The sequence below is a fragment of the Habropoda laboriosa genome, unplaced genomic scaffold (genome assembly GCF_001263275.1).
Source record: "Habropoda laboriosa isolate 0110345459 unplaced genomic scaffold, ASM126327v1 scaffold5, whole genome shotgun sequence".
NCBI lineage: Eukaryota > Metazoa > Arthropoda > Insecta > Hymenoptera > Apidae > Habropoda > Habropoda laboriosa.
The window spans coordinates 1,890,477-1,904,261 of record NW_017100161.1 but is presented as its reverse complement, the minus strand read 5'-3'; the positions used below and the strand labels follow the sequence as shown (position 1 = coordinate 1,904,261).

The following is a 13,785-nucleotide window of genomic DNA, read 5'->3' as shown; positions in this document are numbered from 1 at the left end:
AAGCAGGGAATTGACGGAGAGAGTGACACGAGGCAGCGTTAATATATACCGTCTGGCATCGTGGTCGCGCCCGAACGTCCATGAAACAAAATTTGCGTCCTCTTTGTCGACGATCGGTCCTTCTTTAAACGATCCTTAACCCGATTTTAACCGCCGTTCCTTTAAACCTTCGCTTAATTCATACTTGTGCCGTACAACACACACTTCCTTTCATCGTCGTAGACGATCTTGAATTCGATTAACCGATATTAACAGTCCGTACACAGGTTATTTTCCTTTCGTTTCACGAACTGACGTAGATGTGTGTAAACCTTAAATGAAATTCTGATCTGTTTCGAGAACACAAGTGCCAAACGGGTTAAGCGGCTGCTGAATCAGGGAACCGTATAGAAAGCTTGTACAGTGCAATAGCCGATGGGTCTTAAAAAAAAAAAAAGAAACACCGTCGTGCAATCTAATCGTGTTGACGCTCTAATTTCTAATCGAAGACCTTGCAGATTACGTCGACGTGTTCGAGAAGAGGAGGAGGAGGAGGAGGACGATGTATCTCCTCTGCCAGAGACACGTTTTACCCTGTGTGCCCGTCGAGGTACCTCCATGCACAACTCGTAAATAAATAATATAATTATATACTATTTATGCGTATACAAAACAAGAAAGCTAGAGGTTTCCGCGAGAAAGGGGAAAGTAAGAAAGAAAGAAAGATACTGACGACGAGATAGAGGAAGGAACGAGGTGAATAAGAAAGAAGAAGGAGAAGAAGCTCATCCTCCATCGGGTAAAATTCACATGTCCACTCCACGACGCATAGAGATTACGATATCTTCAGCCAAGAAGAGATACAAAACAAAACAAAAGAAGAAGAAAAAATGAGAAATGAAAAAGAATGCTCTATATAATTATGATTTCTAACCGCGTTAGATTAACGATATCTCGAATTATGTCTAAGCATAATATATATATATTAATAAATATACATATAAATATATATATATAATACTGTCTATGACTTACGATAATACAGCGGACGAAGACAAGCTGGCTGAGAGAGAAAACCCGGCTGATCGTCAAGCATATAAACGTGAAGATAAAACGCGTTTATAACACACACAAACACACACAGAGTCTTAGAGAGATGCACACACACGTACACACGCTTCGAGACGTAGAATATTAAAAACAGAGAAAGAGTATTTGCATAGGTCCGAGTCACGAGTAAATAGGTTTAATTGAGCTCTCTCGTATAAAAGCACCTTCGCTGATTCTTACACAAGGAAAAAAGAAGAAAGAATAAAAGTAACGCCGACAGCTGAGATAGATTTTTTCACGCCACGCTTATTTATTTTCTCTTCGCGCTAAATACGAGATTACTCTCTCTCTCTCTCTCTCTAACTACTGTCCTTTCATTTTTTTCTTTTCTTTATTTCTTCTTGTTTTCTTTTCTCTCGTAGCCATCTTGCGTTGCGAGGTTTAGTGTAAGATATAATGCATAAAAGAATGACCTATTTCATACTCGCTAACTACTGAGCCGCAGTTCAATCACGACGATTCGAGGGGAAAAAGGAGAAAATTATTTTCTTAATGTCGATTGTCGAAATCTTTGTATATCGTGAATTCTTTTAAGTTGGAAAAAAATTTGATTCGTTCTTTTTTCTTTTATACTTGAGAATCTTACTGTAATTCTGATAGAATTTAGGAGGAACATTTCTTCATAAAATGTCGAACCCATCGCGTCGTGATTCGTCTGCGTTTACTGTAATTATAAGCATTTTTACTTAAACGACTTTTACTTAACGAGTGTGTGGTACACCGTAGGTATTAGAATTATAACATGTAATCCGTAGAAAACTGATCGGTGTGACTATGTGAATATGCCCTAGTATTAGAAGGCAATTTACGTAGGAATAGCCAGTGCAGATTATACGTATCTCTTCATCTAGAACGAACAACATGGAGATTCAGTTTCTAAGCCTAGGATACCATTTTACTTTTTAACGTGTTCTTTCTAGTTCGGACCGTTTAGCGCTCCGGTGTATTATTAATTAGAGATACATGTAACTCTGAAAGTTTCAGTACTTATATATTGTTGTTAAGAACAGCAAGATTTACCCCGTCTGTATTTCTTTGCCCGTTGAAAAAGACACTTGGATCGATTATGTGTTGTTTCATCGATCAGAGAAGAAGAAGAAAAACATTGTAAGACGTAACTTAACACCCGAGGATGATAAGTTCTAACAACGTTTCTTTTTATTTCACGATCGAGAAGAAAAAACTGTCCCAATATTTCGCATTCTAACGAAGATAACAGGTACCGCGACACTCTTTTGAAACATTTCGAAGTAAGGTGAAAAAGAGATGAGAATTCGTAGAAATTCACCGTGCCATTTGTGAACTTACATGGCGTTTTAAACGGGAACCTCGTCCGCGATGAATGAATTAATTAACGAATTAATTAACTAACGTGTATACTCTTTGCTACGTTGAGCGCAATTTATATTCCGCCTGAATTATATTATTGTACCGTCGACCTAGATTAACAAGCATATTAACTTTCAAGCAAACATACATAGTTTTACCGAAAGTCTTGCATATTGTATATACATAATTATATACAATTGGAAAATCATCGTCTATGATCCTTCGTACCGTGATGATTTTTGTAAGGTATGCACCTGGTCAAAAAGCGTAAAGAATTTTTACTTCATTCCAGAGCTACTATTAATATTTCACCAAATTGGTATTGTACATGTGGCTGTAAGAATTCTTTATGAATAAAGATTGTTGTAGAAATCTGGGGGCTGCTCTCAATTTTATCCTAATTAATTACAGGGACACAGAAAAATTATACATACATACATATATATGTATATATATACGAAGAAATATATTATCTTTATTTGAAAAAAGTATTACAAAATAGTAAACGTGTTTCAACCATAGTGGGTGTACAAAGAGTATCAAAATTGGTACACAGTACTAATATGTTTATTTTTTTTCTCAGTACTTCAGTACTGCTCTTAAGCTACAATGAAAGAAAAGATTAATTTTAACGAAAGAGGAATAATAAATAATACCTTGTAGATACTTTATTCATACTTACCAGCTGCCTGAGTGCAACAAATCGAATCCTTCGTTAATCTTATCAAATGGAAGAGTGTGTGTAATAAATTCGTCGAGAAGCAGCGATTTCGACATGTACTCTTTTACTAGTTTAGGAACACTCTCCTTAGACTTCCAGCCGCCAAATGCGGTTCCTTTCCAGACGCGTCCAGTTACCAACTGGAATGGACGTGTACTGATTTCTTGACCCGCTGCAGCGACACCCACGATAACGGATGTTCCCCAACCTTTATGACAAGATTCCAATGCAGCTCTCTATCCAGAAAATATTTTTTTATTAATGAAATCGGTAAAATTGTCCTGTTAATTCGTTGAGATTCAATAATTCTAACTTACCATAGTATTTACATTACCAACACATTCAAAAGTATAGTCTAATCCACCATCGGTTAATTCTACCAACACTTCCTGAATTGGTTTTTTATGATCCTTAGGATTAATGAGTTCGGTACATCCAAAAGTTTTAGCTAAATGATTTTTGAATTTTTATAAAGCCTGTTCTTCCAAAAATTTCTTATCAGTAAATTCTCTTATCTTACCCTGCTTAAATTTACTTGGATTCACATCTATTCCAATTATACGCTTGGCACCAGCTTTTTTACAACCAAGTGCAGCTGCTAGTCCAACTGCACCCAGTCCCCATATAGCACATGAACTACCAGGTTCAACCTTGGCAGTGTTCAGAGCAGCACCATATCCGGTAGATATTCCACAGCCCAACAGACATACTTTGTCAAGAGGTGCAGCAGGATCAATCTGAGTGATATAATGTATATTTTTTAACAATGATTATCAACCTTGACAGTAGGAATATCCAGAATAATAGAAAGTACTTTGGCAAGAGAAATATCTGCCACTACGGTGTACTCAGAGAAAGTAGAGCAACCCATGAAATGAGCAAGGGTCTGGCCTTTGCAAGTAAATCTAGAAGTACCATCGGGCATTTGACCTTTGCCTTGTGTAGTACGGATTTTGCTGCACAAATTTGTCTTTGGTGATTTGCAGAATTTACAATCCCCACATTGAGGAATGTACAATGGGATTACATGGTCACCTTAAATTATGGTAAATGATATCATTCGATAACGTACCTTGTGATTAATACATATAATAATAAGAAAATACCTGGTTTGAATTCTGTAACTCCTTCTCCAACACTTTCAACAATACCACTACCTTCATGTCCAAGAATGCATGGGAAAATTCCCTCAGAATCTAACCCGTCTAAAGTGTATGCATCGGTGTGACACAAAGCCACAGCTGTAATTTTAATTCTCACTTCGTGAGCTTTTGGAGGTGCCACCTCAATCTCTTCTAATGACAAAGGTTGCTTCTCCTTCCAAGCTACAGCAGCTTTACATTTGATTACCTAACGTACGAAAAATTTAGTATTTTACTAGTAAAACTCATCATCGAAGACTATCGAAGTAACGTAATTCGTAATTCTTTTGAAAAAATTGAGGATACGTCCGATGTAACCGGCTTGATACTTCAACAATACGTGAATTAATTTCAATAGCCGCAACAATGAGATAAAATAATTTATCTTAAAAAAATACGTACCTTTCCAGCAGTATCCGACATAATTAACGAGTGGAATTATGTATCGACGATTTAGGAAACTAGAGGACACTGAGTGAACACTACAATTAACGTTAATCTTTCTGAACACCCGGCACGATACGTTCAGAGATAAAACGAAATAAATTCAAGGCCGCGATTTGCACGCAGTGCTATTCTAATAGTACTGACATCTGGTGCTTAGGATGTTGCATCTTATGATTCACGTACAGGATAAATTAATTTTGATGAAATTTATAATTTACAAAATAATTGATAAGTGTATTAAATAAATCATTTCTTATACGCTTCAAATAAATTTGTTCGCAACTGAACTACGGTAACTTTAATTTTCACACGATATCCTTCCACGTGAAATAAATAAAAGAACTTTACAATTCTTACACAGAAAGATAAATTTATTAAGAAATAATTATGGCCTGAAAATATACATTTGTAATTATTAAAATAGGAACGATAATCGTGGTTTCGAAATGATAAAAAACTGATTCTTTTTTATGTAATTCATTAATCACAATCTTTCAATAAGGAGATCGTGATAAATCTTTATTAACAAAGTTTAGATCGTACAATATTTTCATCTCGATTATTATCGAGTTTCGTCGTTATATTAGAAGCCTTATGTAATATGACCTAACATGACTTCTCTGATAGATAAATTTGTTTTGCAGTGAAACAACGTTTATTTCTTTTAGGTATCTTCTGTACCTTTCACATAAATTCATTTTTACATGTTACATTATATAAAATACAAGAAAATTCGTGTATATAAAAAATTCTTATCACTCAAAATACAAGGTAGACTAGGATAACAAGAATTATTTATTCTAAGGTGCAAGAGATCGGTTTATTAAATATGGGAATAAATTACTAGATGTAGAAAATGATGGAAATTTATGGCATTCAATTTTATCGATGCTTATCTGTGAATCTTTTTACCTAATCTCAACATTGGTAATGTTTTTGCAAGTGTAATAAAATGTGCAACTGTGTATCCAAGAAGTGCACCCAATACACATGGAATTGGCCAGACTTGCCATGGTCGATCCCAATCTAATGGAATCACAATAGCACCCAACCAAGTGCCCAAAAGTGTAGCTTGAATATTAGTTTTTATAGCATCTACCAGAACATTGCCCTTCTGTGACTGTGTCCCAGTTATAATCTCTAATGCACCATCCACACCTAAATGCAAACTTGCAGGAACAAATGTTAGAGTAGTCAATGTGGCAGTGAGCATGGTAGTTTCCTCATGATGCATGAACACTGGTGCACCAAACAGTATAATCACAATATAATACACAACAGACAATAGAAAACCAGCTAATAGAAATTTGAAGATTTCCTTCACATATTTGGACCATGTTCTTCTAGATCTTGAAGATGCCCTTGAATCAGTTTTTGTTATAATTAATGGCTCAGAATGGAACATAGGGAACATCAATTTCACCACTTCTGCGAATAGCAGAATCAATAATACTGGAATGAATTTGTACTTTCCCACATTGTACAGGTTGTCGTTTAATTTTAGCAATATCAGAATTCCAGGAAAGTAAATGCAAGTAAACGAACAATATGACAACAATAACCTCTGACCTAATTTGTTTCCAACACTCATCTTTATTTTCTTAACCTGCAATGGAAAATTCAAACGTGTCCCTATTACCGGGAATATAAAGTCACATTTACCTATACGTTCAATAATCTCTTACTTGGCGTTAAATGAAATAATCCTTCTCAATTTAGTACTCGATATAATGCTAGTTTTATCCGATATATCATCGTGTTTTGTTATACCTTCGTTCTTTAAAACGTCTAACGAAATTTTCATACATATTATTCTTTAACAAAGTGGTAACCGTTAAAGTGCACGGAGAGAGAAAAATTATGCTCCGATTTGTTTCAATTTTTCCGTAGATAATAAAGAAGCATATCGTGGTTGAAAAGAAACATGTTCACTTAAAACACAATCATTGATAGATCAGCTGTTACAAACGTGGTAATGGTGTAAAACTTGAGTAAGGAAAATTTATATACAATCTCAGGATTTCTAATTTCTCGTTGTTCATGTAATTATCATGGGGAAGAACAAACAAGCGCAGCGAACGAAAAATAATGCGAGGGTAAATAAATAATTTGTATTAATAGGAAAAATTACTTTTTACGATACAACCAGAGCAATAGGTTACATTTTATTCTTATCAGAATTTTCTTTAATCTGAATTTACTATCATTCTTACGTGCAACAATAGATAACAATAAGGATTCAATTCAATAATTATTGTTACACATTATTTGCAGCCATCAAACAGCAGCAGAAGTGCTGAACTTCTGGGTACCTCGATACCAAATTTTGTGGGTTTCTCAGCTGTGAAAGATGGGGGATATGTGCCTGTGTTACCAGGTCTATCATTTTGCAACACAAATGAGGTTGAAATGAACAATGTTGATAGTAATTTTCAGATAGTATTAAAGAAAATGAACAAGAAAGATACAACAACAAAATGCAAGGTAAAGAACAATTTCTGCCACTGTGCATAAGAGAAAAGAAATATTGTAATTAAAAGATCATATTTTCAGGCCTTACAAGAATTTGCTGTTATGTGCAAAGAGTCAGAATCATCAGCTGTGGAGGGAATGCTACCATTTTGGCCACGGTTGTACTGTGCTTTAGCAATAGATGTAGAACACAGAGTAAGAGAAAGTGCACAAGTAGCACATGCAGCTGTTGTTAAACGTGTAGGCAAAGGTATTGCAATGTATTTGAAACAAGTAGCAGGAGCTTGGTTCACTTCACAACATGATACATATCCTCCTGCTGCATCAGCTGCTACCAATTCGTTTAATGTAAATGATCGATGATTTTTCAATATGAAAAATCTTCAAACTAGTTTTTAATACAATTTCTTTTTCTAAAAAAACAGGATACATTTCCACAGAAAAAAGTTATCGATGCTATAGTACATTGTCAATGTGAAATCTTGACATACATCTGTGATAACATTACTATCCATACTCCACAGACTTTATCTGTACAAAAGTATGTTTTTATATAATTTCGTTTTATTAGAAAATTGTAAGAGGATGTTAATTTATCATATGACTTTATGTACCATTAGGAATGTTACTCCAGAGGAAATGGAGGCAAAATATCAGAGGGTGCTGATAGCCAGTTTATTAGGATACAGTGTGTATTTAAAGAAAGTTCCTACTCAAGAAATTGAGAGAATGGTCGATATTCACAATAAAATAATAAGCAGCAATAAATTTTGGAAATTAGTTAAATATGATGCTCTACCAGTTAAAACGGCATTCTTTAATGTATTAACATCAATTATTGAGAATGCTACTGTACTGTTGCAAGATGAGAAAAAGAGGGCTGTTACAACTATCATGAACAGTCTTGATGAAACAGAGCCTGCGTTATTGTCAGCTGTATGGGAATCTATGCTTGTTACAATAACCAAGATAGAGGTAAACGATAAATTTACAATGTTAAAAAAAATTATAAATTATAATTTTTAACGTTATTCTTTCAGGACTGGTACACTGTAGTAAACATAGAAAAGCTAGTACTACCGAAATTATGGCGCGTTCTAAGAAGCGGAGGACAATCTTGCCCCAGTATCGTTTACCCAAATTTGTTACCATTTATTAGTCAATTTCCAAAGTTAAACGTTGATCCCCATTACTTGTACATAAATTTCTTCACAAATATGCGTCAAGGGTATCTAATCAATTAATCGAATTACACATTTCTCGGATACACTTTGAAGAAGATAAAAACACACCAATTTACTCTTTCAGATTTTTCGTTAAAAGTGTACAAACCAGCCGTTCAGAGATGTTCGCGGTAACCACATCGTTCGCCGAATGTTTGCGTTACTCTCTTCTTCTGAATGTTAATAATCAAGATTTAAGCAGCGCACTGCTCAAAGAACAGGTTCCTACATTATCCATAAATTTACACAAACATTGTATCCTTCTCCTTAGAAAAATTATTAATTATTTCAGCTTATACCAGTGATAGAAATGTGTCTAAAAGAGAATGATCCTCTGCAGCAAATACTTTTCTGCGAAATAACCGATTTGGTACGATACTGGAGTAAAAATCGGCGCAACGAAGGCTTCGAGTCTTATTCTCACTTGATAGAACTGTTCTGGCAAGAGCTCGACGCTCTCTTCACTTCACTTGTAGACGCTAGCAAAAATTCCGAAACCTTCAATACCATAGATACGAATAACTCTCAGATAGAATTTCTCTTCACTTTGAAGGCGGTGCCTGTACACGGTCGAAAGAATTTAAAGGTGAAATTCAGCAACCCGGAAGAGAACGTCACGACACAGTCTCGGGTAGAAAACACGGAAAACGAGATCGACGCTGAGTTTCTCAGCGAATTGAAAAATTTCGTCAATTCCCTCTGCGTGAAATATTTCAATCAAATCACCGAACAAGGCGCGAAAAAATACGTCGTGTACTTGTACAAGCTTCTGACGTGCTTCGAGAGCGAGGGACTCTCGAAGAATCTGTCCGAATTTCTCAAAACGCAAATAAACTTCCCCAGTTTCTATAACACCATTTTACGAAACTTGTTGAGGGAACAATCGGAGGAAACAGAGCATATAATAGAGTTAACTATAATAGAATTGTTCGATCTAATGAAGTACATGAGTGAGCCTGAAAGAGACGAAATTTTGGAGTCTCTGAAAGAAGTAAGAAACGTGCTTTTTTTAATGTATTTTTATGGAAGTATGTGTAATTGTTTATTGCAAGTTTTTCTTTATTTTCAGTTCGATGAGACGGTAATTACAAGGAGTATCGTGCGGTGTGCGCTGTCTAAGAAACATAGAAACGACGATATTGTGAAGAAATGGTGTTCACAGTCAAATATAACTAGTTTGTTGATAGATGTAGCGAAGGAGATTGCCTCGGGCAATTATTCTGATCTCGAAAAGAATCAGAATCTTATTTTGTTAGCGTTGGAGCCTCTCGACGATGGCAGTAAGTCTCTCATATTTAATCCAATTACGGTCCTATTAACGTGAGACTGATAAATAATTTACGTACGCTTTTAGATTTGTTGATACAAGAAGAGGGTGTGATAGAAATTATATCAGTTCTGTGCAATTCGTTCCACGAGATAGACGAGACGTGTTTGTTAGATTTCGCAAAGTTGATCTCTCGTATCGTTCCGTTAACGTGGACTTACAAGCAAAGTGTAGTCGGAGCTGTACAAATCTTGGAGACACTTTTCGAATTACGCTCGCAGAACTACTTGAGCAACAATTCTGCCTTTATGGACACGATGCGAGATGTGTGGAAGAAGGGACTTCTCGAAGCTATTCGGAAACTTTCGCGATCTGAGTTCATCGATATGACTAAAAAATTCGCCACTTCGATGTGGGGAAAAATATATCATTCGTAAGAAAATTTCTTTGTCACTTGTAAATTATCATTTTCTTAGATTTGTTGTACGGAAGATACTTTTGCAGAAATGAGGAACATAACAGAGAAATGTTGGTGGACATTGCGGTTGATTTTCTGGAGATTATAATCAACGACGAAGCTTGTACGAGGGAAGATTACGCGGAAGAGATTATTTTAACGTTTTTAATCGATTCTAACATAACAACGTGGACAGCGGAAGCAACTGGGATAATTATGTACGGTGAAGTGATAACTGGTAAACTGTACGTGCCGAATCTTGATCAGAACATAGGAATTCACGAGAAATGTAGGTCCGTCGATTTGACCGATAATACAGTAACGGATAATGTTGAAAATTGTTTAAAATGGGCGTTGTTCAATATCAATTTGTTGAACAATCTGTGCTTGAGATCAGCTAATGAGACTGAATTGGAAGAATTCAACTCTGAGAAATTGTTGATACAATACTTGGATCTGCCAGGAATCACAAATCTGATAATTAACGTTGCATACTCGATTGTTTTGGGACAAGTTTACTGTAATTATTATAAATCTGTAAGTAGAATCGTAGTTCGTCATGTAGGAATATTTAATCTTGGTAAATAGTTAACTTTGATTCGTTGTTCGTAGACTAAGAACTATAGCAATATGAACAAAACTTTGCTGACTGTGGAAGATAGTTTCAAAGAGTTGCAAAGATACGTTAACGAAGATACGTTTAACGAGGTTCTTGATTACATAAAAATGTGAGTACTTCTTTTTATTGTTTAAATTTTGTAATGGAGCGTTGTTAAGTTTGATTATATTTTCAGGAATTATACAAAGTATGGAAGTATGTTGATATATGTAATACGTTTCTGTTGCACTGAATTATGTCCCAACAGTGAAGCTAGGAAATTATTTGAAAATTGTAAAAGCAACGATATACTTGGTATAAATGAAGCAATAACTATTCAAAGTGTACAGGTACTACATCGTTAATTTTACACTTACTTTATTTAGAATTTTGTACAAGGACAGAGAATTTTATTTTAGATTCTATCTAAATTTCAAAACGTGGAAGACATTTCAACGTCAATGGATGATGATATTTATGCGTTACTAGCAGCAAGGAGTGTGTTAATCGAGCAAGAAGACAGTTCTAAATATTCTGATATTTTGGAAAAAATAATATCTTACGAGAAGGAAAATCCTGCATTATTAGCACTTGATTGGTAATATCTTAGTTGGTAAAATTTTATGAAATACACAAACCAGACAGAAAATATACATTTATATTTCTCTTGCAGTGATATTTCTGAAATGTCCTGGGAAAAGTTGAATTTACCTTTGGAACTTATAAGATTATTGACAGAACTTGTGGAAAAAGTTCCATCCAAATTAAAATACGAACATTGGAACTTTATTTTAATATCTTTGGTCCTGTGGCAACTTTCAATCACAAAATCTAAACAAAATGCCAATGATTTCAAGGTATCTGCCTGATTATTTAGATTTAATTATTTGAAAAAATATCCATCTACTTTTATTGCAGGTATCTACATTGACAGTAGCTGTTTGCCAGCTTTACCATGCGGTTCAAAGTTTAATTAACAAGCATGAACAAGAACAGATAGCAGACATGTCACCAACATTGTTGGACGAATGGAAAAATGTTTTTGTAAGTGATATACAAAGTGGAATTATTCAATGTTGGATGTTGTATGCAGGTACATGTACAATTAAAGAACTACCGACTTTCTTTATTGTTGCAATTTATAACTAAACTGTATATTACAGATTCCTACAACGAGAAGATAATAGCTTTGAAACCTGTTGTACTGTTAGAGCATCTGGGCAAAGCTGTGAAGATGTTGAATGGAAGTATCATTTTCACCAATGAATCAAATCCATCTCTCGTAACATCTGTCAATCTGTCCTTGAAATTACTTCAGTCTCCTGTAGCTAGTATACAATTAGGTGCATATCATGTGTTGAAACACGCGGTACCAGAGCTTGTGCAACAAGACAAAGCTATCGTAGAAGTGGAGAACGCTGACTTGAGTGCTCTGAACATTAAAAAAATTGAAGATGTACTTCAGAATACGCAAAACATCGTCAATGCTATTTTAATAGACTTCAAGTATGTGTTCAGCTAATTTTTTGTATGGGAAACAATGTATTAATTAAGAAATATTTTTGTAGATTGTGCGGTACCGTGAGTTGTACTATTCAACCATACACAGACTCATACACTTATACAGTGGGATATTTACTATCTTGGGCTATCATTTTGGACATGTGCGCGAATGCTCATGGAGATTTACTCTATCAGTACGCTGAGATACTAAAGTATGTAATTTCTTTTTTACTTGACATTGGTATACATTTTTTGTATAATAAAATGTATGTATATATTTCAGGGATAACTTTTTCCCCAGTTTGTTAAATAACATATTCAGGCTAATGCCGGTGGAAGTGCTTCAGGACAGTAAGAACAAGGGTGCAAAGTTGCTAGAAATATTTTCTACAGAACCTTCTCTAAACTTTGGCGGTACTAACGTCCTTTCTATCTCTTGCATTAAATTTCCCTTTGATACGTTTGTAATTTATACCTTAAATTTCCCTTCAACACTCTTCAATTTACACCCAATGTTTCACAGAAAGTTGGACAGAATGGAAGCTGGATCACATAGTATGTTGGCTATACACAAACAGCTTAAGGCATTTACCAGTTTTGGTGAGACAATGGTGGAGCACTGCTGACAGTAGAGTGAGTGCAGCAGTGGACAAGATCACAACGCATTACGTTAGCCCTATGCTCTGTCAGGAAGAGCTTTTGAACAACAAACTGCAAAATATCGAGAACATGCAAGTGAAAGTTCATCCGACATTCCGCGAAGTTGTCGCACTGTACCAAATGGACGACACAAAATTGGAACTGAATATTGTATTGCCATCTAATCATCCTTTGGGACCAATCACGGTTGAACCTGGACAACACGCAGGTGGAACCGCCAATTGGCGGAATTGTCACATGCAACTGTCCATATTTCTCACACACCAAGTAATGATTTACCAAAGATACAAACGTTCGGTCGTTCGATGCATCGACGTTTTACAATTTTCATTCTGTTCACTTTCTCTACAGAATGGGTCGGTATGGGACGGGCTTGCATTATGGAAAAGAAACTTGGACAAGAAGTTCGCCGGTGTGGAAGAGTGTTACATATGTTTCAGTATTTTTCACATAAACACGTATCAAATACCGAAATTATCCTGTCACACGTGTCGCAAGAAGTTTCACACCGCATGTTTGGTAAGCTCCTTTTATAATTTCAAACTTGTTGGAAATAATGTTGCAAGTGTTCGTTGTTCTTTTCAGTACAAATGGTTCAGCACGAGCCAAAAGTCCACGTGTCCAATATGCAGGAATATATTTTAACCTACGGTATTATTTATAAAGAAAATTTGTATTTTTATTTAAGTAAACAAAGTAATATCTGTACACAATGCAATTAACGAGAAGAGATTTATCGTCGGTCAGTTTTACGATGCGTTGCGTGTTATATCTGTCGAATGTAAATTATGTAGAAAAATAATAAACATGAATTTACAGTGAAGTATGTAAGATAATTGATTACGATCGAAGAAATCGAAGAATTGCAAATAGTTAC

At 35.2% G+C, this 13,785-nt stretch overlaps 3 protein-coding genes across 3 annotated transcripts; 1 reads left to right on the top strand and 2 right to left on the bottom strand.

Annotated features, from left to right (window-relative positions):
• Nucleotides 1-2,945: 2,945 nt before the first annotated feature.
• Nucleotides 2,946-4,762, bottom strand: LOC108578347 (alcohol dehydrogenase class-3). Its single transcript, XM_017941666.1, has 7 exons — nucleotides 4,684-4,762; nucleotides 4,246-4,489; nucleotides 3,954-4,174; nucleotides 3,660-3,876; nucleotides 3,457-3,587; nucleotides 3,101-3,375; nucleotides 2,946-3,022 (listed from the first exon to the last, which is right to left on the bottom strand). The coding sequence occupies exons 1-7, from the start codon at nucleotides 4,702-4,704 to the stop codon at nucleotides 2,998-3,000; spliced, it is 1,134 nt and encodes a 377-aa protein (XP_017797155.1). The 5' UTR covers nucleotides 4,705-4,762; the 3' UTR covers nucleotides 2,946-2,997.
• Nucleotides 4,763-5,620: 858 nt separating this feature from the next.
• LOC108578410 (phosphatidylinositol-glycan biosynthesis class F protein) lies at nucleotides 5,621-6,319 on the bottom strand. The gene has a single exon (XM_017941734.1). The coding sequence runs from the start codon at nucleotides 6,317-6,319 to the stop codon at nucleotides 5,621-5,623; it is 699 nt and encodes a 232-aa protein (XP_017797223.1).
• A 289-nt stretch (nucleotides 6,320-6,608) lies between these two features.
• LOC108578072 (E3 ubiquitin-protein ligase listerin) lies at nucleotides 6,609-13,723 on the top strand. Its single transcript, XM_017941330.1, has 22 exons — nucleotides 6,609-6,824; nucleotides 7,003-7,212; nucleotides 7,282-7,548; nucleotides 7,626-7,741; nucleotides 7,821-8,175; nucleotides 8,241-8,428; nucleotides 8,509-8,644; nucleotides 8,716-9,414; nucleotides 9,493-9,703; nucleotides 9,778-10,123; nucleotides 10,195-10,684; nucleotides 10,760-10,875; nucleotides 10,942-11,095; nucleotides 11,165-11,343; nucleotides 11,419-11,602; nucleotides 11,664-11,838; nucleotides 11,909-12,251; nucleotides 12,314-12,460; nucleotides 12,532-12,662; nucleotides 12,772-13,175; nucleotides 13,260-13,427; nucleotides 13,494-13,723. The coding sequence occupies exons 1-22, from the start codon at nucleotides 6,780-6,782 to the stop codon at nucleotides 13,551-13,553; spliced, it is 5,124 nt and encodes a 1,707-aa protein (XP_017796819.1). The 5' UTR covers nucleotides 6,609-6,779; the 3' UTR covers nucleotides 13,554-13,723.
• The last annotated feature ends 62 nt before the right edge of the window (nucleotides 13,724-13,785 follow it).